Raw genomic sequence first — 26,378 nt, 5'->3', positions numbered from 1 at the left:
AAACAAACAAACTATTAGAATTTAGGAACTGAGCATAGCAGTTCATTAGGAAAAATATATATACATATGCAGTAGACTGTCAAAATACAGCACCCCAAATAACGACACATCGGACGTATACACACAGCGCAGATGTCTTGCAGTGCCGAAAAAAAAAAAAAAAAAAAAAAAAGAAAAAAGAAAACGGCAAGTCGTGTGATTACTGTACTTGTTTTCGTTTGCCATTTTCAAAGTGCTGTACTGATATCACGGATTATACCACTATTTTACATTTATTTTAAATTAAAAACCCCTCACTACAGCTCCTAAGGTTAATAAACTGCATACAGAGAAGAAGAGAGAATTAAAGCTTATTGACAAACTTGATATAATCCCAACTATTACACCCGGAATGTTAATTCATATACCCATGTGTATTGTATCTGTAAATTGCATGTGTTCTCTGCTCGATTTGCCTGTTTTGCTGGACGAAAAAAGCTTACTATCTACGCCTGAAACCCACTAATTCAGCCACTGAGTGAAAAAAGCCTATAAAAATTCCTCGCGTCATCGACGGGATTTGAACCCGGGCCTTTCCCACCCTGCGTGGGGGAGGACGGCGATAATACCACTGCGCTACACGCCAGACTAAACTTGCTATCATAAATAAAATAGAACGGGCATAAGAAGTGTATTAATGGCAGAATATAACACTGGATCGTCAACGTGTTTATGTTTTTTTATGTGCAGTTAATAAAATTGCATTCTTAATTTCTCTATTTCTTATTTGGCCTCATTATTTCTACATTAAGCACATTCAAAATATGTGTTTAATGTTTTATACATATGTTTTATGTATGAACATCCTTGACGAAACCTAAATTTCGAACAGCTAGAACTGAAATCATGAACGATGTAATTCAGCGATTTCCAAACTGGGAGGCGCGGACTACTGCAAAAGGAGGCGCGAAAAGTTTAACAGAAATGTAATTTTCATAATATAACATATATAAAAAAAAATATATATATACATATAAATAAACTTTCATAACATAACATTAAATTTTATAACCTATTTTTTAAAGCATTTACCGCCACCTATCTCACTCTAACTTCGATATAAACATGAGATAAACATTTATTTGGAAAAAAATATTATATTTTGCTGAAATGGATTGATGAATTATGATTGATATGATGTAATGTAATATATATATAATTTAGTGTGTACTATGTATGACATATATAGGTAGATCGCATAGTATAGCATTAGCTGCATGATTGAAAATATGGTTTCAGCGGTGTGCGATTGTGTTTTTTATTGTTTTTGGCGTGATTACTTACTGATAATAACCGTGAGTAATTTAGAACTACAGATGCTTATTATTTCATGTAGTATTAATAATTATTGTATTAACATATTAAAAATAAGAAATTGCACAATTATAGATGCTTTACTTCAAGGGTGGCACCGGGAAAATTTTACAGGTCAAGGGGGGCGTGGGCTCAGAAAGTTTGAGAACCGCTGATGTAATTTATGCTTATGCCTGCTACTTACTCTACCGAATCAATGTAGTGATAAATAGGATACACACACCCGCTGCTTACTCTACCGAATCAACATTTGGAAGAGGTTAGGCCAATAGCCTGATTACCCATTTGATTGTAACCATTTGTTGAATAGTATGATTGCAACAATACAAGTACGGTATTCGTATTGTTACAATCAACTATCATGTTGAATCATGTTACTCTGTCATGCTTTGTCGCAAATTACACATGCAACGCTACGAAATCTGCAAGAAACGACAGTATCCACGCGTAATACGCTATCGAACCTATATGGCTTAGCTCAGCATCTCAACGAGTACAAGCGCGAGATGGTTACGCTGCACATTCCATTTCGCAATGAGGAAACAGAGATACTGTCAGAGATGAAATATGTCAAGATCTTCCACGGCAATGAAGAGCTTATACTAGATCGTAAATTGTATGAATCGGACTTGGACATCCGCAAAACGGTTGAAATATGTAAGACGATTTGTCAAGACAACGACGACGTTGACCCTGACGAAGCCTGGGGCAATCACCTGTATTGCTTTGTAACGTGAATGCGAGAAGACCCCCCCCCCCCCTTTCGAAACTTTTACAATCATCCAAAGAGCGAGATGAATGAGGATCTAAAGCTCGCCACGCTCAACCGAAAGCGCAAACGCAAAAACTTGATCAACGAGGACTTCTGAAACTTAATGAGAATGTCCAATGGCAAGCAAAAAATTCTACTCATACATGTAATTTGGAGTTTGTTATCTCCCAATCGCGAACCGATTCAAATATTCTTGACCGGCCCAGCTGGTTGCAGAAAAACGTTCATGATTCGCTTCTTGATGGAAATATACAACCGCTTCAGTAATACAGACGGGTATTGAAACCCTACATTATATGTACTTCAACTGGTAAGGCTGAAGCACATGCAATGTAATGATCTTGAATGTATTCAGTGCTGGTTTATTCCCTCAAGATATCCATTTCTCTGGTTACCAAAAGGTTTCTGCCACGGGTGGCAATGTTTAGCCCAAAGCCACCTAAGTGGTATGCCCCGAATCATAAGCGTTTTTCCGCCACCAGCTAGTTTATGCCAGCTCTAAGCACATCCAAGATCATTTCCCATGATCCTTTACGTGATCTCCTCTCCCGACTCCATTTTTTGTTATGAAAAGGAAATGACGTCAGTGACATTTCCGCGTCGCAAAATCTTGACAAATTGATTTTACTACCTTCCAAAATTTAGTAGGTGCCGCCAAAAATGTTTACACATCAATAAAACTTTCCAGATAACGGAAAAATCGAAATAACGACACCTTGAATCCCCGAAGGTGCCGTTATTTCGAAAGTCTACTGTATATGTACCCACACACACACACTATATATATATATATATATATATATATATATATATATATAGTGAATAAAATACAGGCTCCAGCAAAAGAAAACAGGATCCAAAAAATTTAAAATGAAAGTATACTCAGACTTTTGGCTTACCCTGTATATTTCTATTTTATGTAAGTATTGCAAAATTCTTATTAATACACTTGTTTCATATATTTTTAATACAGTTTGCATTTCTGTTATTTCTTCCTATATTCATAATTTGTTTCCCATTAAAAATTCATTGAAACTTATTTTATTGTTGCGAGCCTTGATTTCTTGGTTTACCAAGAAAAGTATATATATATAGTATAAAAAAATATTCGCTTTTGTTGTTGTGGAGCTTCACAGTGCATCCGCATCTTAAACATTACGTATTGTGATATGTGTATTTTGTTCTCTGAAAATGTATGTTCACAGGTCTATTGCATGTTATGCGGGTTCAAATATCCGGTGATGGCGAAACTCTAGGCCTAAGGTTTTAAATTTTTTTCTTTAAAAATTTGGTCTCGATTCGAATTTCAGTCTGTGACAGGTTTTGAATCCAGACCTCCAAACCAGCGACAAGTGGCGAATTGCTTTACTGTCACAGAGAACTAATTAGTGGCCTTAGTCTCTGTACTCATTCTAAGTTACACAACTAATCTTCTTTAAGCGATATAGAGTAGAATCTCATAAATCCCATTTGCTTTGGACCGAGCACACCGTTTTTGAAAATTTACGTTTTTTTCAAGGTTATGCAGAAAGCCGAAGTATTCATGAATAATTCATTATTTTTATTAGATAATGTAAAATAGTTCTGATCCACAGAATGATAGTAATCAGTATTAAGTCAAACTGTTAACCCATACTGTTGGAATGGTCTATTGAGTAACTACTTGCTTAAAAAATGATGCGAGTCTTGTGATTGTGCAATATTTTTAATATGAAGTATTTTAAACAGAAAGAAATTGATGTTTCGAAATTTTTACGTATAATATTTGGCAAATTTCACCAGAAGCTTAGAGACTTGAAATTTCGATGTGAGCTTCTGGTCTTGATTCGGTCCTTGTCTTTCGCTTTTCTCGATGTAAAATCCCTGGGCATTGGCCGTTAAGAGTCGTGTTATTGCACTGCAATGGATTTATTAATTGAATGCAGCACATGCGGCGCTTTTTTCTTTCAGTCCGGCTGCCTATTTCTCCTCTGTCCTTTACGGTCGACTACCCTCGGTCTAATACTGTATATAAAAAGTGTCAGATTTTTGAATGCCGAATGTTTGAGGTTCTACTGTACAAAAAAATTTAGAAATCGGGTTTTTACCTGCAATGAACCATGCAGTGTTGAAAAGAGATACAAATCCAAATCCTGCAACTTTCTTCTTTTCTTCTATTTCAACTCCTTCTTTATGTTTAACAGCTCGATGGCCAGAGTCTAATAGAATTTGCACGATACCAAAAACTCCACCTACTATGAGATATATAGGAACATACTTCTGAGCTGGACAGTCATTGATGTATATAGCACCTGTCAAAGAGAGGCATTTAATGAATTTTAGTGCAAATGAAAACAATTAAGTTTTTTGATTCGAAAAATTATTCCGATTAATAATTCTACACAACATGTACAAAGTGTCACTAGGTATATTTAAATGAAAGTACTCCGCTGTGTCAATTCATATGAACTTAGCGTACTGTGTACGCGCCTTCTCTGAAGCTGTACCCGGGGCAGCCTCGATAAGCTTTACGTAGTTGACCTCTCGCAGAATATTTATTTACAGCATTTTTTTCTGTTTATAGTAGGTCAGGAGAGTTTTATAACTGGTAATTTCTACAAGAATACAATCAAGTGAGCTCGAACAACGATCAACTCAAACGCGTGTGCTACTGCATTTGAGCACTAACCGATTGGCTGCGTATGCCAAAATCGTTAATAAACATTTAAAAATAGATTGTAAATCCATAGTAAATAGATCGTACCAGATCTTAAATAACCATTTAAAAAAAGATAGAGAATATGAAGATTTGAAATAAACTTTAAAAGGATAGAAAAGATTGTAAATAAATAAATATTTAATATTCTCTTTACTTCAGAAAATTTAATTCATTTTCTTAATAAAGAAAATATGTATTTATTTTTTCTTTTTATACTAGATTAGAGGAGTTTTTCAACTAATAATTTTGAAAATAATCAGTCACCGTATTTAGCATTATCGTGACTACTAAATACGGTAAAAATAATACAATTACAGCTTGTGCAAGTTTTTATTTTATTATTATTACTTTTTTATTTTCAGAAATTCCATAAAAATTTCAGACAGCTTATGCAGTTTAAAATTTCTTAACCCTGCATTAGTCCTCAAGTCCTGATGACGAGGTTGATTAGTGTTTTGTGTTAACTTGAAATGCGTCGCGTGTTTCGAAAAATACCCCGAAAAACACAAATGACGTACATTCATACGAAAACGTGTATTTCGAATTTCCTTAACCCGCGGGGTACCTATACTTTTTACTAAATAAATAAATAATCTTTAATATATTGTTAAAGGCCATTGCCTGGAATATATAAACACACAACGATCAAAATGTGTGAAAAGCATATGTGAGATATTCTATATCACTAAATCAAAATTACAAAGTTCCACGTAAAGTTTGAGCTTAAATTGTGAGATACCGAGCATTTTCTTTTGCGCTTAATGACTAATGACCAAATAGTAAGTATTCTGGAGTCTTTACTACAGCGGAGAGAGTTAATTATAGAAAATGTATCCCACCAAAAAGCTATCTATGCAACGAGGGGATGCCTCAGGGTGTGGTGATGTCGACCACCCTCTTTGCAATTCTATTTGAACCATTCCTTGCAGCAAATCCAAATTTCTGCTCCTTCGCCGATGATTTAAATTTTTTTATTATTTGAAAGGACCCCAAACAGATTCAAGAAATTAATAATCAAACCTACAATCAAATTCAAGAAGTATTAGGTTATTTACAGCTAGCGAGACTCCAACTAAACAATGCGAAGTCAGCCTAGATGACAATTAGGAAGAGGAAGTTCAGGAGTGACATCCGAGTTATAGTTAATGGCGAGACAATTCAAAAGTTTCATCGCATGCTGACCTTGGGCTAACGTGGGATGAAGACTTAAATTTCAATGTCACTTCCCCAAGACAAAGAAGAAGACTTATGCTGCATTCTGGGTTATCCGCCAGGAGCTCATAGGCTGTCACAACACCAATTTGATTTGTCAGTACATTGATAGGTGTCTCACTCCTATACCTTTATACACCGATGAGCCAAAACATTATGACCACCTACCTAATGTGATGTTGGTCCTCCACGTGCAGCCAAAACAGCTCGTACCCGGCGAGGCATGGACGCTACAAGATTTCTAAATGTGTCTTGTGGTATCTGGTACCAACACGTAACCAGCAGATCCTTTAACTCCTGTAAGGTCCGTGGTTGAGACTCCGCAGATCGGTGTTGCTGTTCCAACCCAAACCACAGATGCTCGATGGGATTGATGTCTGGGGATTTTGGAGGCTAGGGCGATACCTGGACGTCTTCCTCATGTTCCGCGAACCAGTCTCGAACAACCCGGGCGGTGTGGCATGGTGCATTATTCTGCTGAAAGACGGCACTGCCAGAGGGGAAGACCGTTGCCATGAAAGGGTGTACCTAGTCAGCAATGATGTTTAGGTAAGGTGTAAGGCGTATTTAGTGTCAGACGGGACCAGGGGTTTCCCCATCTCCGCGTAGTTTACTTTGTGTGGTGATACAGTTCGCTGTAGAGGCCAGAGATTTAAAAGTGTATGGATCTTGAAATGTATAGTGTCGTGTACCGTTGTTCATCTGGTCGTTTAGCCGCTGGACCCCTGCTGAGGCCCAACGTTGCCCCACCTTCGCCCCGTGGAGGCAGACCAGGAACCCAGTAGTTTTAGTTTTACTCTGGCAGGTCCTGCCACCTAACTTCCTGAGATTTCAGTGTCTAGGACCTAAAAAAAAAAAAAAGTATTCTTATATTGTATTATACATATATATACAAAGGGTACTAGGAAAGTTTTGCAATATGACGCAACAATGAATCACAGGAAGCTGCTTGTTGCTGCATGTTGAGACATGTTCATACGTGCATAGTAGCCGCCGCGCCAAGTCGATGGGCTCAGTTATTCATTAGTAGTGAGAGTGTAAAGTGCTTGCGATGGCATCGTGGTCACGAAATGAGATAAGGACAGTTTTGCGGTATAATTTCGTGCGTGGTTTAACCATAGACCAGTGCTTAGAAGAAATGACTCTTGCACTAGATGATGATTGTCCACATCGTACAATGATATTCAGGTGGTATAGAGAATTCCAAAGGGGAAATTTCACTCTGGAGGATTCTGAGAGGCCGGGAAGGCCACGAATGTCAGTTACGGAGGAAAACGTTACTGCTGTGAGGAAAATGCTTGACAAAAACAGGCGAGTGACCTACCAACAGATAGAGGATACTTTGGGCCTAAATGCACCAGCAATTCATTCGATTCTGCAAGATCATTTGCAAGTGAAGAAACTTTGTTCTCTCTGGGTGCCGCATCAACTGACTGAAGAGCAGATGACACGACGTGTGACTTGGTGCCGGGAGATGTTAAAAAAGTTTGATAAGGGACAATCTCGGTATGTGAACAACATTGTGACAGGTGACGAGCCTTGGCTGTACTATTACGATCTGCCGACCAAGGCTCAAAACAAAGTTTGGGTCTTTGATGATGACGACACACCCGTAATTGTCAGAAAATCCCGATCTGTAAAGAAGAAAATGATAGCTGTATTTTTCAAATCGAGTGGAATTGTGGAACGTGTCGTTTTGGACACGCAGAAGACAGTCACAGCTAAGTGGTATACTGAACAATGCCTGCCTAAAGTCATTGGATCTATGAAGAACCTGCGGCCAAAGTCAAGAATGGACACCTGGTACCTCCATCACGATAATGCTCCAGCTCACCGCGCCAAAGCCTGCACCGAATATTTGACCACGACAGGACTGAAACTTCTCGAGCACCCTCCCTACAGTCCAGACCTTGCTCCCTGCGACTTTGCACTGTTCCCGCATGTGAAAATGAAGCTAAAAGGGAGGCGGTTTTCCAGTGATGAGGACCTTCTACGGGCTTGGGACAACAAGTGTGCTTTACTCCCTAGTGAAACTTGGCAGAACTGGTTTAAAGATTGGTTTCGGAGGATGGAGAGGTGTATTGAATGTAGAGGAAATTACTTTGAAAAAAATTAAATAAACAAAGCTGTATTTCAAAACTTTCCTAGTACCCTTTGTATATACATACACATACGCACACGCACATATATACACACAACGTGCATACACATACCAGCTTAAATCGTGAGGGTTGATGTCGCTTGAATTGATAGGCTGGAACGTGGGCGAAGATATTTTGGATGTGTTTAAATTTAGGTGTGTGGGGGCATCGCTGGCGTGAAGATAGAGAGAGGGAGGCTGACGACTGGGAAGGGAAGAAAGACAGAAGTATGGGGCCAATAGGGAAGACGTGGACGTAAGCGTGCCCTGCACGTGGATGACTGGACCCAGCAGAACATCGCCCAAGGCATGACACCGCCACCACCGGCTTGTGTTCATCCCACGGTGCATCCAGGCGCCATCACTTCCCTAGGTAAACAACACACACGTACCTGGCCACCACATGGTGCAACAGGAAACGTGATTCATCGGACCAGACGACCTTCTTCCAATCACTCAAGGTCCAGTTTCGATGCTCGCATGGCCATTGTAGGCGCTGTCGCCGGTGAACTGTGGTTATCATGAGCACTCGAAGTGGCCTGCGGCTACGCAGACCCATTTTCAGCAGGGTTCGATGTATTGTGTGTTGTGACACATTACTCCCGTCACCAGCATTCCAATTACCGGCGAGTCGCCCTTCTGTTGCCACGTACCATTCGGGTGAGCCATCGCTCACCTCGAGCATCGATGAGCCGTGGTCGTCCAACACCTCGCCGGCGGTTCGTGGGTTTCCCCTCCTCGGACCACTTTCGGTAGGTACTAATCACGGCTGACCGTGAGCATCCCACCAGCCGTGCTGTTTCGGATATGCTCTGACCCAGTCGTCTGGCCATTACAATTTGACCTTAGTTAAACTCACTTAAGTCCGTTGCCTTTCCCATGTGAAGAACAAGAGTAACACTGATTAACGGAGCTCTGTATCAGGTGTTTTTTTATACCGTGTCCCGACCTGCGCACGCGCCGTAGTTCACCTGCAGTTGCTTCGATTTGCATAACGACCCGCTGGTCATAATGTTTTGGCTAATCGGTATGTGCATCTGAAATCTGGTCCTCAGCACCTGCCTCTCTGCATAACAGATTACTGACGATGGAATCCTGGATTCTGCGGTTGCTGAACCGTCTGGGATTGAACCCGTTCACCATCTCCAGATCTATTCTTCTGGTCAATCCAGGCATGACCCCCCCTGTTCTCAAAAAAAAAAAAAAAAAATCCGTCCTCATTCTCTAAGCTGCTAACCAGTCAGATTGATGCCCCATCGATAAAAGATATTATCTTATTTCCAAAAGCAAGCAATAGAAACCACCAGAGCGGGAAACGTCCACTTAGGATGAAGCTCACTACTCTGGACTCCTTAAAGGGAATGTTCCCGTGTAACATGATTCTACACTTCTACACCTCCGTAGATCCAAATAAGTTTGGAGAAAACAGAACATACAGAAGCCAAATTATGGACAAAATTTGGACCAAACCACCAGAACTACTATAAAATCTGAGCTTTATTTATATCAGAATTAGGCGCCTCCGTAGCCAGGTGGGAAGGAGCAGCAGTGCGTAGCACACGCTTCTCGATTTTTTTTTTTTTTTTTTTTTATGAAAACCCCAAACACGAAAGGTATCAAAACCTATAGTACTTAGTACCGTGCATGGGTTGAAGGAGAAGTATGGGGGGAGGGGAGGGGTATGCCGGAAACTTTGCTCTATAGACTAAACATGGGTTTCACCACTTCAAGCCTCCAATAAGCAGAGTGGTGGTATTTCACCGGTTGATGAAAGTCATCTACCACCGGGGTTCGAGCCCGTCACCACCAAATACGGAGGATGCGGAAAGGTCAGGGAATGACCACCGCATATCCCGGAGCAATATGGCCATAGTTGCTAATACTCCTAAAAACCAAATAACAAACAAACATATATCAGAAATGTAAAAATATATTGTAAAAGAAAAGCCAATTGTAATAACAGAAGAAATAATACGTAGAACAACCTGTATATATAATATTAATTTAATATCAATCTTATTTTAAAGTTAATCGTTACTGCTATTAAGTAAATTTTTCTAAACAATGTCATTTTAAATATGGAAAATTTGTATTAAATTGTATGCTGTATATAAAAAAGATATATATTTTTTTACACCCTCCTAGCCCACTGGCTGTTCAGGGGGTGAACCTAAGGTGAATAAACAGATGATAATAATAAAATTAATAATAATGAACAAATAAAGTACAGTAGACTCGTGGTTATCCGAGATGGATTGGAAATAATTTCTCGGATAACTGACGCCTAGAATATATCATCCGCAATATACGTTTCTGTCACATTTACAAGAAAAACTTGCAAATGTGACAGAAACGTATATTTATTTTCTTAAATACTGCATTCGTATTTATAAAAGTATATTAAACGTAAGAAGATTTAACAATACGAAATATTTTTTTGGAAAAAGAAAGCAGTGGAAGTTCAATTTTTAAAAAATTTTTTTTTTTTTTTTGATTTACATTCCTGCAGATGGTATTTGCCAATTTTAAAACAAAATCACAATATCAGCAGAACGATGTCTTTTCCTCAGCAGAAGATTTCCTCTTATAAAAATGCGAAAGATTATTTTTCTCAAAATATTTTGCGTTGAATTTCTTAACAATTTATAATGACTAAGAGTGAATCCATATTACATTAATACTTACCTATGATGATCATAGCTATTGGAATTGCGATGGAAACAGCTATGAATATTGCACACACCACTGCAAAGATAAAAATAAGTTAAGTAGCAATTTCGCAAAGATGGAGGAGAAACATGAGTAAATACTAAACATAATAACTAATAAATATTAATAGTCTGATGTTGCAGAAACAAACTTCAATACAGAAAGATACTTTCGTGAAATAAATGAATAAAAAAGATAAGCAGCTATAGCTCTGTGGGCCCATGTGGAGAAAGATTCGTTAGATTATGCGCGGTGTTTAATAACTGAGTGTCAACGAAAATTTGTCCTTTCCGTTTATAACTTGAACTATTTCTTCAAAAAGAACTCAAGTAAAACCTAGGTCTATATTTAGAAAGGCAGAGAAAGTTTTAGTCATTAATCTTCAACCAAAAAAATGGGCAAAATTCTCGCGAATTGTGTTCTCGTGAGTCACTCAACAACCACTGTATCGTTATATTTGTTTAAGTTACACAATTCCATAACAGTAGGAGGAAGTTTGCTCCAACAATCACTCTCTTCTGAATGCAAATTTCCACATCTATTTATTCTGCAGCCATCTTTTTCAATTTAAATTTTTAATCATTTGCGCGCGTGTGTGTGTGTGTATGAAGCCGAGTGGTCAGACGTGTGGGCACATAAATACACGTGACCACCTAACTAAGGTGCTGTTTTCTTGTATTCTCTCTACATTGTGAACTCCTTTGACCGTGTGTTTTCCTTGGGGTATAAACAGAATATTTATTTCTTTATTATAATGAGATCTGCACAGCTTCCAGTTAAACGGAGTGCAAATTTTTAAAGTTTATCTTTCGTTCTTTCGTATTATCATGGATTATTTTGGATTGTATCACATTTAAAAACAATTTTTGACTACCTGTAGAATTATGAATGAAAACCCAATTTAAGAAAAACTTTAGTTTAAAAAATATAAGAGATTACCTCATTCAGCTTCATAGGATACCTTCGATACGACACTCTCCAAATATAACTGACTAAAAACGACTTAAAATAATTTTAATGAATTCTTCCACTTTATTTATTTATTTATTTCGCATGATGTGATCAATACACGAAGGAACCAGTTTTTTCTTGCTTCCTTCGTGTATCGTGGCCGGGATATCCAACCAACCGGTTGGTTCGGCACCATCGTGATATCCAGCGCGAGGCGGGAATCGAATCCGCGACCTTTGGGTTGCCAGGCAGGCACTTTACCTACCCGGCTAGCCCGGTCGGCAATTCTTCCACTCATTGCTCATTAATGATTCGACAGCCCAGGGATCGCAGATGGAGACCTCACCCGACTCCAAACATATCAAACCCCCACGAAACTCTGAGTGATAGAAGACATTGTGTCAAATTCATTAAAACATAAGATCTGGACAATGATATAACTCGATGGGGAAATGAAACTATTTTTTCTAATGATTTCCTTTCCTTAAGCGGACAAACGTCTTGTTCACACGTTGGAAAATGACGCGAGGAGTGTGTGTGTGTGTGTGTGTGTGTGTGTGTTAAGATATTAATAGGAGATTATTTGTGCTCGCGCATGGGTGTAAACGACCATGAATCGGAAATGAGGAAGGGATGTCGAATGTTGATAGAATTACCATCAACTTCATTTCCAAGGCTTCCGCGATTAATAACTTAGTATACTTAAATAAATAAATAAATTTTCTGTTTATACTCCGGCACGACAACCAAGTCAGTAGAGTTTACAATAAATCGTCAATACAAATATTTATCGTATTTAGTAGTCACGGGCTTGAACCCCGGTCCACTCAAGGAAGTTAGTTATGCTGGGTGTTTATAATTTTTATTTATTAAATAGGAATGTATGATTTTCATTTATTGCATGAAAAGCCAATTCTGATGCCATAGCGCGTGAAGCACGAACTGACGCAGCATGTTGCTTCAATCTCAAGTTTGGAGTAAATTGGGTCGACCCTCGGTAAGTGGAGTCACAATCGCCACACGAAATGTTATATACAAGGTCTTTTATTTATACAGAAAAGGAAGAAAGGACAGTACGATTTCTTAGTATGGAGTGTAATTTTTGCATAGGTTTTGCTACCATTTTAAATTCCGTGTTCCTAAACAGTCTACTAAGTTGCTTATGCCACTGTTCGATGTATGGTATGGAAATAAAGTATTTTTTTATTAATTTTATTGCTAAATATGGTATTTTCTGACTTTTCCTTTGCCTGTAATTTTATTCGGTTAATAGCAGTGAGAAGGTAACCTCTGTTCAAAAACCTGTTGGTTAATTCTTCAATCTCTAAGTAAATGTAAAGCGGCCTGTGTAGTGGAATATTTATAGGCGTTGAGGAATAGGTTAAGTATGATAGATCTCTTATACGCGAACGGATGTTAACTGTTATAGTGGAGAAACATAACTGGTATTGGTCGGTTTGCCATAACTATTGAATTGTATTTTGTTAGCGTCCCGTGCGAGTGTAAAATTTAAGAAATTAAAGAGATTTTACCTCCATGTTCCTTTTTGCAGTGTAAAATGCAACCTCGTGTGGACATTATTAAATGTCTGTAAAACGTCATTAGTGGTATTATCATCAGTGATAATAAGAACATCGTTCAGATACCTCGCGTAATATGTGATCGGGGGAGAAACAATGTTAAGTGTATATGCTCAATATTAGTCAAATAAATTTCTGCTATAAGGCCACTAAGGCTTAAGCCCATCGGCAGTCCGAAAATTTGTTTATATATATATATATATATATATATATATATAGAGAGAGAGAGAGAGAGAGAGAGAGAGAGAGAGAGAGAGAGAGACTTTGTAAGAGAACGCTCAGTGTGATGCAGAGACAATAATTTATGATGTGCTTATGCAAAGAGAGAGATTAGAAGTCGGTAATCATGTCTAGAAATTTGAGTGTCAACATAGGAGCAGCATACGTTTTTAGCGAGTGATAAGACAGGACTGAGTTTTAGAACGGCTGAAGTTAACTAAACTTTCTTCGACCCCCTTGAAGAATTATGTGGAGATCAACATTTAAGAAACTGGTAGGTATATTCGAGACGTTGAGGTTGTTTGTGTAGGGCAAGGTTCCTAAAACTAGAAGGTGGAATGTGTGTTATCATCAGCACACCTATGGCTGGAGGGTGCTCATTAGTATACAACATAAAAAGAATGGGGGAAAGAACTGAACTTTGGAGAAGGCCAGCATTAGACCAGAATTTAGAAGACAGTGCCTTCTGCCGTCACTCCCAGTGAGCGTTCCGAGAGAACACTGAATGTCCAATTACAAAAAACAGTAGGCAGTATAAGGTGGGAGTTTGTTTAGACCTTTCTAATGGGCCTTTTTCACAACGTGGTTGAGTTGGTCTTAGGCGAGGAGTGCATTATTTCTGTGAAAACAAGAATGCTTTACGCCAAACACATTGAAAAGCGTCAGAAATATCAAGAACAACCGCTATAGTTTCACCAAAAATTTTTCCATCTAATTTGTCAAAAGATGAGTATCTATCAGTATCGATACTGATAAATACGGTAGATACTCATTCCATGTTCATGGAACGAACTTTTCTCCTTCCTCTTCCTCATGTGTCCTCTAGTCTAGTACAATTTTCCTTCACATGTATTTTCCGAAAATGACAATTTATGCATGACAATTGAATGTCAGTAAGTATATTCTCTTCTCAGCCCTTAATCTATGCACAGTACCAAGGACGGTGTCTAGGTTTTCGATGATAAACTTTTCGATGTTTTTGTGGTTATACTAGTTATGGCATTAAATTTCCTATAGTTTTTTATTTTTTTTTAATTTTTACTTTACTTAAATGACTCTTTATGCTGGTTAAACTATCACCCAAATAATTAATTTTATTTCAGTTTCTTAATCTATTCTTCAAATAGGCCTCTGGGGTTGGAAATGTTCTGATACATAATAACTGCAATAATACACCAACCATATAACTGAAACTTTATTAAAATGAGAATAATATAGTACTATGGGGCTTCGCCCACTGCTCGCTTTCCTCGCCAACCCCCGCGCACGCTTTTCTATGTAAAATGTAGAGGTATGACGGAGTAAGTGAAATCTTTTCTATGTAAAAGACACACCTGTCGAAACGCACTGATCGATATCTAAGCAGGAAATGACCTATGTAATTATTTACCTGTGCATTTGTAGTGAACGTTCCCCCCACCCACTTGTAGCACGTGACCTGAATCCCTCTTCTCTTATTGGCTACCCAACCCCACCACGCGGCCTTCCCAAGGTCGGATAAATATCACTATGTAATTATTTATCTGCATATACATAGGTCACTTAGGAAAAGGCCTTTTGCTTCAGGTTTCATTATGCAAGAGGAATATTGTTACATCTGAAAGAGCAAGACTAAAATATTTACAAACTATACAAATATGTATTTAAAATATTTACAAAATACCAAACTATTTCAAATATACAAACTATATCAGGTCCCTTCATCAGCTGACATTAAAATGGAACATCAAATGATGCCGATCGTGGTCATGTATTAGACATGAAGCACGTGCAAGAGGTTGGTGAACATTATGGAGGCATTTGTCTAAATGCAATGAATGTTGGCATGCGTGGCCCACGTACGTGCTCTAGATTGTCAACAGCAAGTGTCTCATTTAATGTTCCTTCCATTTAATGTTCACCAGCCTCGTGCACGTGCTTCACTTGTCTAATACATGACCATGCCGGGCATTATTTGATATTCCGTTATAACTTATTTGTATATTAACGTTAGTTGATGAAGGGACCCATCGTCCCGATATAGTAGAGGTATGATTGTAAATATTTGTAGTTTTTTTATTGTATAGTGTTATTATTTGTATAATAATATTATACTAATACACTAACATTATAATGCACTGGTCGAAATCTAATCAAGAAATGACATATGTAATTATTTACCTGCGAATTTGTAGTGATGTAATTTCCCCGCGCCCTCTTCTCCCATTCGGTCGAATAAATATCATTAGGGGGAAACGTATAGAGAGATAAGACCGGATCAAATTAAAATGATAAAATAAAATGATAATATAAAATACACTGATTGTAAAATAAAAGCAATAGGATAAAATAAAAAAATATATAAAGAATAGCAGTTACACTATACGGAATAAAAGCGATGAAAACAACCGTTGCTTTCAGAGGCGATTGTCTCCTTTATCAACAGTAAGACTTAACTTGTCATCGTACGTCCTTAAATAAGTGTAGGATCACAGCTCACAGCACGTGTTACCGTAGGAGCATGGGCCGTATCTTCCACGTGTGCACTGAAACCGGATCTGGAGCAGCACTAATTGGAGAGCCCATCGCTATGCCATGAACATAGTGTTTTGAAATAACATGGTAGTACTGGAGAGACATAGTTTTACCCCACTACAAATATCTTTTATGCCCAAGGGAGTCCTATCCCTTAAGGTGTCAGTAGTGCTGTTATGGCAAGCCTAGCCATGTAGGAGCTCGACTCTTAAGATGTTTGATGGGTCTGTTTTCCCCATGCGTGCATGGAAACGAAACGTTGACGATACGTTCGCCATTGTAAGGAGGGGAGAGAGGATGAGGTTCTCAGTTTTCTTAATAGCTTTACACCTTTTATTCAGTTTACCTCTGAGGTGGAAATGGATGGTACACTCCCCTTTCTTGATGTGTTGGTGTATAGAGATGACCTCAGAATAAAAACGAGTGTATATGGAAAACCCATGTGCTGGGGGAAATATACGCATTATAACGCAATAACGCGGCACAAGCCAACAATCACAAGAATAGTGTTATTAGGGTCTTGTTGGATAGAGCTGGATTCCACTGTAGCCCCTTCGAGGATAGAAAGGAGATTAAACGTGTCACAGCAAATCTCAGGAAATGCAGGTACTCCCAGAAGATCTTGAATAAATATGTTCGGGAAGCGGAACACGGACGAATTAAGCCGTTCGCACCCATTGCAACCGCGTACATCCCCTACTATCCGGGCTTAACCGAGCGAATCGCTCGAGTATTACGTGCTTGTCAGACACGCTGTGGCAACTACCGTGGTGAAGCTTGCACACAGTCGTGTCAAAAGTTAAAGATCTCGTAACCATGGAAGGTACAAGTGGGGTCATATATGAGATTAAATACCCGGATTTTGGGGAGTGCTACGTTGGTGAGACAAAACGCCGTTTCAAACATCGTATGGGGTTGCATATTAACGCAATAAAGGCCGCAGATTAGGAGAAATCTGCTGTGGCCGCATATTTTTGGGAGGAGAACCACCACTAAATTTTACCTGGCGATGCCGTTATAGTCGACCGTTCGCACGGATTTTTGAACCGTAAATGGTTCGAGAGTTTGCGGATTTGCTCTTCTGAGCATAACACCATTACCTCAGCAGAGGCCTGGCGGCTAAATGGCCAGAAGAACAACGGTACACAACACTAATCATGTACAATATCCATACACTTTTAAATCTCTGGCCTTTACAGCGTACTGTATCACACGACAATGTAAACTACGCGGAGATGGGGGGAACCCCTGGTGCCGTTTGACCCCAAACACACTTTACACTTTACACCATTAATAGATACAGGAGAATCCGTATTCATCCCGTCTTTGAAACCGTAATTCTGGGATGGGGTGAACGGTTCCGCCTGGCAGGCTCCCGAGCCATTTCCTGTTTCAGTGCACGTGTGGACGATACGGCCCATACTCCTACGGTAACACGTGCTGCTAACTGTGATCTTGCACTTTTTTTAAGGATGTACCCTGACAAGTTCAGCCTTACTGTTGATAAAGGAGGCAGTCGCCTTTGAAAGCTACGGTTATTTTTATCGCTTTTATTCCGTATAGTGTAATTGCCATTCTGTATATTTTATTTTTATTTTATCTTATTGCTTTTATTGTACAACCAGTGTATTTTATTTTATTATATCATTTTAATTCGATCCGGGTCTTATATTATATTATTCCTATTTTAATAAATAATAATAATAATAACTAGGGGACTCGCCCACTCCCGCGCACCCTTTCTACGTAAAATGTAGAGGTATACGGAGTAAGTCAAATCTTTTCTACGTAAAAGACACACCTGTCGAAACGCACTGGTCAATATCTAATCAGGAAATGAGCTATGTAATTATTTACCTGTGCATTTGTAGTACGCGGCATTCTCAAGGTCGAATAAATATCACGGTAAAAGCCAGAACGGTGTACACCCTACAACGTGTCGGCAAGCAAAACAGTGGGAAAGCCGTGATTGACAAGTTGTGACTCCCATATTTCGACAAACGGGCAGGAACAAAGCAGTGATTGGCAGACACCTCTGCTTTCCCTGCCCACTGTCCTAGGTTGATATGCCTAGGGTGTTTTTCACCAAATTTGCCGCTGTTTTTAAATCGGGAACTCGTTTTCCCATTTTAAAACAGCCAGATGGAGGGATAAACACTCTACCTAAGCTAAGCCCCCCTCCTCGACGACACAAAACAGTCAGAAAAGGGAGGTGCCTTCACCTGTCAATTATTATTCGGGCCGCCTCCGTAGCCAGGTGGGCAGGAGCAGCAGTGCGTAACACACGCTTCTTGATTAGACCGGGGTTCAAGCCCGTGACCACCAAATACGGAGGATGCGGAAAGGTCAGGGAATGACCACCGCATATCCCCGGAGCAATGTGGCCTTAGTTGCTAATGTTCCTAAAAACCAAAATAACAACAACAACAACCTGTCAATTATCGCCGTCTTCCTCGCTTTCATCGAAGTATCTGGCAGCAGGTACTATGCCTCTTGATGGTGGCTTTTACCGGGTTACGTTATTGTATTCGGAAACATACCAGCAGAAATTTTTGGAATTACTATTAACACTGAAGCTGATATTAAAAAAGAAAAAGTGAGATGCTATAATGAATTGATACATGTTTGCCAAACCAGATGGGATATACAACCACTACAGATTTAGTTACTAAAATATTTATCACTGCAGTGACGTGTATAATGGATTAAAAGAACCAGAGATGGTTTTTTATGGGGTTATATTTATCTATTATCTATTTATATTTATTTAATTTATATATTTATCTATCTATATATATATATATATATATATATATATTTATTTATTTATATATTTATCTATTTATATTTAGAGAAAAGGCCTTTTGCTTCGGGTTCTATATAATATATGAGGAATATTGTTGAATCCGAAAGAGCAGGACTAAAATATTTTGAAACTATACAAATATTTAAAATATTTACAAAATACTAAACTACAATATTTACAAAAATTTACAAAATACTAAACTACAATATTTACAAATATACAATATTCATTACTATACAAAAAAGGTTACAATGGAACATCAAATGTTAGACAGAGAATCAGATGCACGAGGTTAGTGAGCGTTATGGAGGCAGTTGTCAATAATTAATTGCATTTGTAGTCACGTAATCTCCCATTGGCTCGAATAAATATCACTAGGAGGAGAACTTTTTTAATGTACAGATAGATAATACCGGAATTAGAATACTGTCATCGTGAGGGATTGCCCTTATCACTTAATCCAGTTTCGGATAAACAATTACTTAGTTTATAATATACATTTAACTAATGTGAAGTGTAGTTTAACCTTAATAAGCTTCTTAAATTGATCAGTTGAATATCTCAAACTTGTGAGAAATTCAACTGATCAGTTTTCAAAAATAATTGCATTTTTATTATTTTTGTTGTGATCAGTTCAGCTTTTATTATAATATGTCGTTATATTTTTTCTAAATATATTTTTCCCTTTTTTAATAAAAGCTTCAATCATTACTTTATCCCATCTCTGTTGTTGTCTCCTGTTGCCCCTTCGATCCAGACACCATTTAATACAAGTCAAGTGAACCACAGAATAAATTTGTATACATTGGGTGGCTGTTTTATTTAGGTAAGCCTATTCTTTTCATGAAACGGAGTGTTCCTCTAGCATCACGTATTCGTGCCATTGCCATGCGTATAACGAGGTGGACAGATATTCTGTGTATGCAGTTCAGCGCGAAAAAGGGCTAGATGAAAGGTATGACGAATTTCTTCAGCACAAGATCTGCTATCGTGAGTGTCTCGGAAACTACAACCCTTTGTTTCGTTCAGTAAACAAATAAAATGCGGCCACAGGCAAACCTGTGGTTGCAAGAAGCTCGCTGATGCTTGAGGCAAACGTAAGGGTTCTTACGCATAGAACGCAGGTAGCCGCTTACCGGAAACCAGCAGCGACATGCATGTGAAGCTTCTCACTGGCTATGAACACATAGAAAGCAGTTGACCAGTGCAAAACTTTACCCCATCGCATACCAAGAAGTACTCACCCTAAGACAGGCCTCTCGCATCTGATGAGACTGCAGGTTAGGAGAAAAGTTACCGTCATAGTGGATACAGTGGGTTTGTAACGCGGTGCCAGTGGTTTTCTTTAGTGGAACTGTGGAGCTGCAAGACTGCAAAGCCAGACGAGTGACTTGTGTTGGGTACCGCGAGTTGTATGTTGGCATGTTGTTTGTGTTGTTTATGTGGCCACTTAGTTACTGGGAAGCGCAATATGTTAGCGCAGTCACCAAGGAATGCACCTCCCAGCATCTGTCCACCGCACGAGGAGCTGAGCCAGGACAGAAGCGGGACATTTACGAGACTGGCTCTGCTCTTGTCCAGAGCAGAGCCGGCCTAAACAGAATGATAAAACATATATTGGAGAGAGAAAAGTGGGGTTGGGATGATGCTGTTGTTGTAGTAGGGTTTTAGGAGCACCACTGACTAAAGCCATATTGCTCCGTGTTTATTGTCTGTAAATTCCATGTGTCTGAGGTCGATTTTCTGTTTACTGGACGAAAAACGCGAGTTTCCGCGAGTAAAAATCATGCCTTACCTGAGACCGACTAACCCAGACACGTTGTGAAAAAGAGCCATAAAAATTCCTCACATCATCAACGGGGCACGAACTCAGGTCTTGTCCACCCAGTGTTGGGAAGACGGCGATCGTATCAACTGTGCTGCCCACGAGAGTTGAGAATGATGACAGAGAAAGCATCCCCTGGAGAGTGCGGAGAGTGACTCTGAAGTAGGTGGGAACCGTGAAGAAGGGTGAGATAGGATGCCAATAAAGTAAAAAGCCATAGTGTTTAGAGAAAGCTATAATGTTTGCAGGCGATCATCCAACACCTACACAGGAAGGGCCCAAGGGACCTGAGCGGAGCGGAAAACTCACAGAGGGCAGTATACCGTTAGCACAGAGGTCAGGACAGCAGAGGTGTATGGCACGAGCACCGGCAGAGCAAAGCATCAGGGGTGCCAGGCACAATAGACCAATCCGGGCCACTCGGATTGGTCTCCTGTGCTTCTTGTTAGAAGCAAAGCCAAGAGACGGTGGTGAGAGCACAAGAGCCTGTGATAAGATGCATGGGCTGCAGGTGGAATACTGCACCCGGAGTAGTGCAAGCAGGCGCTAAGCGTCCAAAGTAGTTGCGTTCACGGTGGACGTAGTCTTTGCCTTTGAAAGGTGTGGCGTTGGAAGATAGCTTTAGCGTAGGAGGTAAAGGCTTGGAAGGCATTCTTTGAATGCGATAAGCTGATGTTCAAGCTGAAATGTTGTGATACCTAGCGCTTGCAGTAGGTTAAGTCTAAGGTCAAGATAGATTAGACAAATGTTCATGACGTGTTGCCAAGTTTACTCATCGCTAGTAGAACAGAGCGCATCTTCCTGGGTTCCGAGATTCCACAATTTACTGTTAAAGGCTCCACGAGAAGAAAAGCTGTCTGTAGGTTTGGATTCAGCTATGAAGTGGTTATCTTATTCATGATAGTCGCGTTGGGGAAAACATTTTCTGGAAATTTCACCTTATGGGCTAGCGGTCCACCTGTTCTGCCACGGCTGACAAGAGCCTCCGAGATACGTTTGTTCTCGTGACGGTTATTGGTGCCTGTCTTGGTTCTGATAGTGAAGAACTCTGCAGTTCGATTGTGTTTAACAGCATGAGAGAGCCCGCAATAGGGAACGTCGAGGTCAGTGGGGACTTTCCCCGTAAGGACTTGAAGTTCGACGGTGGCAGTTGTCTAACACGCTATGAAAAGTTGAAGGATAGTTCTCTGCATGTAAAGAAGTTGTTTAGCCACAGGTGTTTTATCTGTGTGGTGGAACCAAATCGCCGCCCCATACGTGACAATAACGATGGAAATAGCGTTATACATCAAGTGAAGAGCTTTGCCCTTCAAACCCCAATATCTTCTTGTAATTCTGTCAAGAAGAGTAGTGTACGTCTTCAATTTTTCTCTGGGGTGCTGGACATGTGGCATGAAGATGAGCTTGTTATCCAAGATAATGCCAATATGTTTGACAGAGTGGTAGTTTTGGAGAAAATTGTCTTGGAAGCGAATCGTGGGAGATCTGTGCACTTGTAGCTTACCTTCCAGCATTAATGTGCAACATTTGTTTGAAGAAAATGTAAGTTGTGAGTGCAGGCCCAGGTCAGAAGCTCCTTTAAGATGTTGGCAGTAGTTACCAAGGCCGCTCTTGAAGGTCCATCCACAACAATGACCAGGTCATCTGCCAGGGTGGCCGAGTGGTTAAAGCCCCAGAACCTGCCAAACCAGAATTCAAATACCTTCCCAGAGACTTAATAACAGGACATGGCAATATTAGGGAATGAGCGAGCCATCCACTCATCAAGGACCACGTTCCATGCTAATGGGCCAACAATCGAAACTTGGGGGCAACCCCTGGTGACGGGTCTGGAAACGCTGTGAAACTGCATTTTTTTGATGATGGTCATTTTCCTGTTGGAGAAATAACTCTGGAAACAGTGATATATCTCTGTAGAGTAGCTAGCATCACGTGTCCTCCGGATAGAAAGGTCACAGTCAGTCAAATAATAATCCAGTACGAAGAGTGAAACAGAGGCATCTCAGAACGCGCAACTTTTACCTTTTTACGGAATGGGTATCGCAGCCAACATCCGAACCAGGTACCACTCTTGTTTGAGTGGTACCTGGTTTAAGTGGTATCTTGTTTACCACACTTTAGTGGTAAACAAGAGTGGTACCAAAAAACTACATACCAACGGTGTTGGTGGCGGTGTAATAGTAGGGGAAGTGTTTCGTGGTGCAGCTTGGGTCTCTTAATACCAGTGGAGCAACATTTGAATGCCACGGGTTATCTGGGAATCGTTTCTCATCAGACGCATCCTTTAATGGCTAGAGTACGATGAGTTCTTTCAGTAGGATAATTCACTATCTCACAAGGATAGAATTGTACAGAATTGGCTCCAGGAACATGCGAGCTAGTGTATATAATTACTGGCTTCCCCACACTGGATGGAAAACGCCCAGGTTCGAATCCCATCAGTAAATCGAGGAATTTTTGTGAGCTTTTTTCACTACGTCGCTGAGTTAGTCTGTCTCAGGCGAAGGTTGCTTGGTTTTTCTATTGGAAACTTGGGCGTTTTTTTTTGTCCGGGAAACAGACAAATCAACCACAAAATAAAGCAGTTTACAGACACAATGTACTGTCGCCTGATTGTCTTAGTTGCTTTGGCGCTTAACACACACACACACACACACACACTACTCATGGCCTCCCTATTCATCAGATTACAGTCCAGTTTAATATCTGTGGAATGAGATGGAAACGTGCTCTTAGGCGAAGAGATCCGAACTCATCCGTTTGACGCAATTCAGTTAATGTGGACCAACATCCCTGTGACACGCTTTCGACACTCGTTGAGCCCATGCAAAGAAATCCAGGGTGTTCTGAGGATTAAAGAGGGAGGGACACTGGCTATTAGACAAAAAAGGTAAACTGCAGCCATTATCAACCCACTGCAGGATGGAAGCCTCCTCAATAATTCTTGTTGAGGGAAATGGACCATAATCTGCCACGCTGGTCCAGTGCGGATTGGCAGATTGGCCGTATTTAGCAGTTAGGGGCTTGAACCCCGGTCTACTCAAGGGGCGTGTGCTACTGCACTCCCGCTCTTGACCACTCGGCTACGGAGGCCTCTCTATTAGACAGATGTACTTAATAAAGTGGTCACTTAGTGTAGATCACATACTAAACGTCTCCCTCACAGTATAATAATTTCGTCGCAACACTTGATTGGAGAAATCTGGTTCGAATTTTGTCTGAGGTCGGTAAATTCTTAAAGGCCTCTTTAATCGGGGCTGTAGTTAGCTGATTTCAGGAGACGGGATTAGAGATTCGCTCCTCCCATCCTGTGAGTTGGCTTGACTTACCTAGTGTTCAACTTAGGAGTGCAGTCACATATTTGCTTGAGTTGAACATGGTTCAATCCTCAGTAACTAAATAAGATTTATGATAATATTCATGTTCAAAATGATTGGCGATATTGCCTTAGTATAAACAGAGCATTTTTTGGCGTGATGTAGCCGAGTGGCCAAGTGCGTGTCTAGCAGTAGACGGGTTTGAGTTGACCGTAATTTCGAGTTCACGTGAGTGCTAAATGTGGTTAATGATTGTGTTCATTGTCAAAATAATTTGCTATGAACTCCTGTAATTTATGTGATCGTGCCGGAGTGTAAACAGAACAGAACTTTTTTTTTTTTTTTTTTTCGGTGTTTTCAGCTTGCGCCGTATTCCAATCTGTCCGACCGGATTGAAAGAAAAAGAAAGTCGTATCAACTGGAATACCAAAGACCTGGTGCAGTGTAGACAGTTTATGGTAGTCTACTTCAACCATTCTTAACCTTTTTTTGGCCATGCCCCCCTCAGGGGTCTTCTCAAATTCTATGCCCCCCCCCCCTCTGTGAAGCAGTCAAGTTTGGTTGGTAAGTTTCTTCCGTACTTCTCTCCTACGGACTACAATACGTTCCAGTTTTTTTTTTTTTTTTTTTAAAGATTATTGATGTAATCACTTCGTGATAAGGTTTTAAGGTTTTAATCGAAACAAGTTTTGCATAAAAATCAAGGAAGTTCTGTTCAAGAATTTTGAAAAGTTAACTAATAAGAAGCAAGAAGTCATTAATATTATCCGTGAATATTTTATTTTTTACCGAAAATTTAATGGATATGTTTGCTGTGGCTTGTAAGTGTTTCCAATACAAACAGACAAATAGGAAATCATTTTTATTGAACATGTAGAAAAGAAGAAAACACGAACATACGTATTACAAAAAATTAAAAAAGATTTTTATTAAATGAAAATTTTAATGAGCTCCTTGAGCTTGATGTTCCTGTACAAGTTTTTTGATGTCTGGCTCCAAATTGGATAGTGATAGTCGAAGGTCACCTCTTGTGATATGTTGTAAGTCTGTTCCTCGATTTTGTCAAGGAAAACCTTGCTGAATCCGCATTTAACCAAATACGTTGAGGAAAAGGCAATGAAAAATATTTGGGCCTTTTCCCATAGTTTTGGGAATCTATTCGGCAGATCACTCTTGACCTAAAATTCTTTTTTAAATTGATTGAACTTATGGCGAATAATATTGGATTTCTGCCTCAACATCGGGTTGTTTCTCAAATGGATCTAAAATCCAATATGGGATATTGAGGTGTAACAGGTCATTAAATCTTTTCTGCAGATCTGTGTGTATTTGCTTTAGATGTTTCACATGAACAGTAATGTCATCGTCCTTCAGTGCCTCTGCGATTATGTACAGGTTTGGAAATTGTAAAAATTCCCGATCGGTTTGGAAATTGTAAAAATCCCCTCCGATATTGTTCCAATAGACTTTAAGCTTTTTAAGGAAAGAAACCATGTCTTCCTTACTACCTGTGAGGTTACTGTGTTTACCGCTGTTAAGGTTTTGTTTAATGAATTAAGATTGTCAAACATATCTGCTAGATAAAATATGTCCGCCTAAGCACCAACGAGTTTTTCTCCATGCTCGTTAAGAAAGACAGAGGAAACGATGGTGTCCCAAAGTGCCCCCTACCTAAAATTGGGAGAAGGAAAATATTACCCTAGCAGCAAAGACCTTTTCCTCCCTCTAAAAATGTTTAATCCGTTCAGTTTCCATGTCCTCCCCTTATTACAGTTTTCAGTCTGTGCCCCCCCGGGAAGGCCCTATGGCTCCCGCCCCCCTGGGAGACACAGAATGGCTGGTCTACTTGATATGACCAGTGGAAGCACCAAAGTTTCTGTAGTCATAATAGCACCAGCTTAGAATTGTTGCAATTTCATTCTCAAGATTTTATATTATCAGATTTTAGCAGTTGTAGATGAAAAACCAAAAGAGAAAAGTAGGAAGACCTGTTTATGCTAATACATAGAGTTACATACTCTTATAGGTGCAGTAATAAATTAAATAACATACATACATATACGGAATTTTAATTAAATGGCACTGGGTATTTCAATTAAATACGGTATTAAATGTCTTACTTATTTTTAGGTTTAGGTTATGTGTAAGGACCATTTTTTCTCATCTGGGGCGAAACTTTTGAATTTATGTTAAAATTGGACCAGGTATTACGGTTTAGATCCTACGTTCCCTCCACCAGCTGTTTTTTTCTGTGAGAAGGTTGTGGTTGTTACTTTTCCTTG

The 26,378-nt window shown here is 39.6% G+C and overlaps 1 protein-coding gene across 2 annotated transcripts in view; it reads right to left on the bottom strand.

Annotated features, from left to right (window-relative positions):
* Window positions 1-26,378, bottom strand: part of LOC150082024 (transmembrane protein 272-like) — a 105,586-nt gene that overhangs the window by 520 nt on the left and 78,688 nt on the right. For both annotated transcript variants that reach the window (XM_090379912.1, XM_090379913.1), the window contains exons 4-5: window positions 10,861-10,920; window positions 4,213-4,416 (exon numbers count right to left, since the gene is read on the bottom strand). In XM_090379912.1, coding sequence (XP_090236038.1) covers window positions 4,213-4,416; window positions 10,861-10,920 — 264 coding nt within the window. The remainder of the gene's footprint in view (window positions 1-4,212; window positions 4,417-10,860; window positions 10,921-26,378) is intronic.

The sequence above is a fragment of the Mastigoproctus giganteus genome, chromosome 8 (genome assembly GCF_048544385.1).
Source record: "Mastigoproctus giganteus isolate SK-2022 chromosome 8, ASM4854438v1, whole genome shotgun sequence".
NCBI classification, from domain to species: domain Eukaryota; kingdom Metazoa; phylum Arthropoda; class Arachnida; order Uropygi; family Thelyphonidae; genus Mastigoproctus; species Mastigoproctus giganteus.
This window is presented reverse-complemented; position numbering and strand designations above follow the sequence as displayed.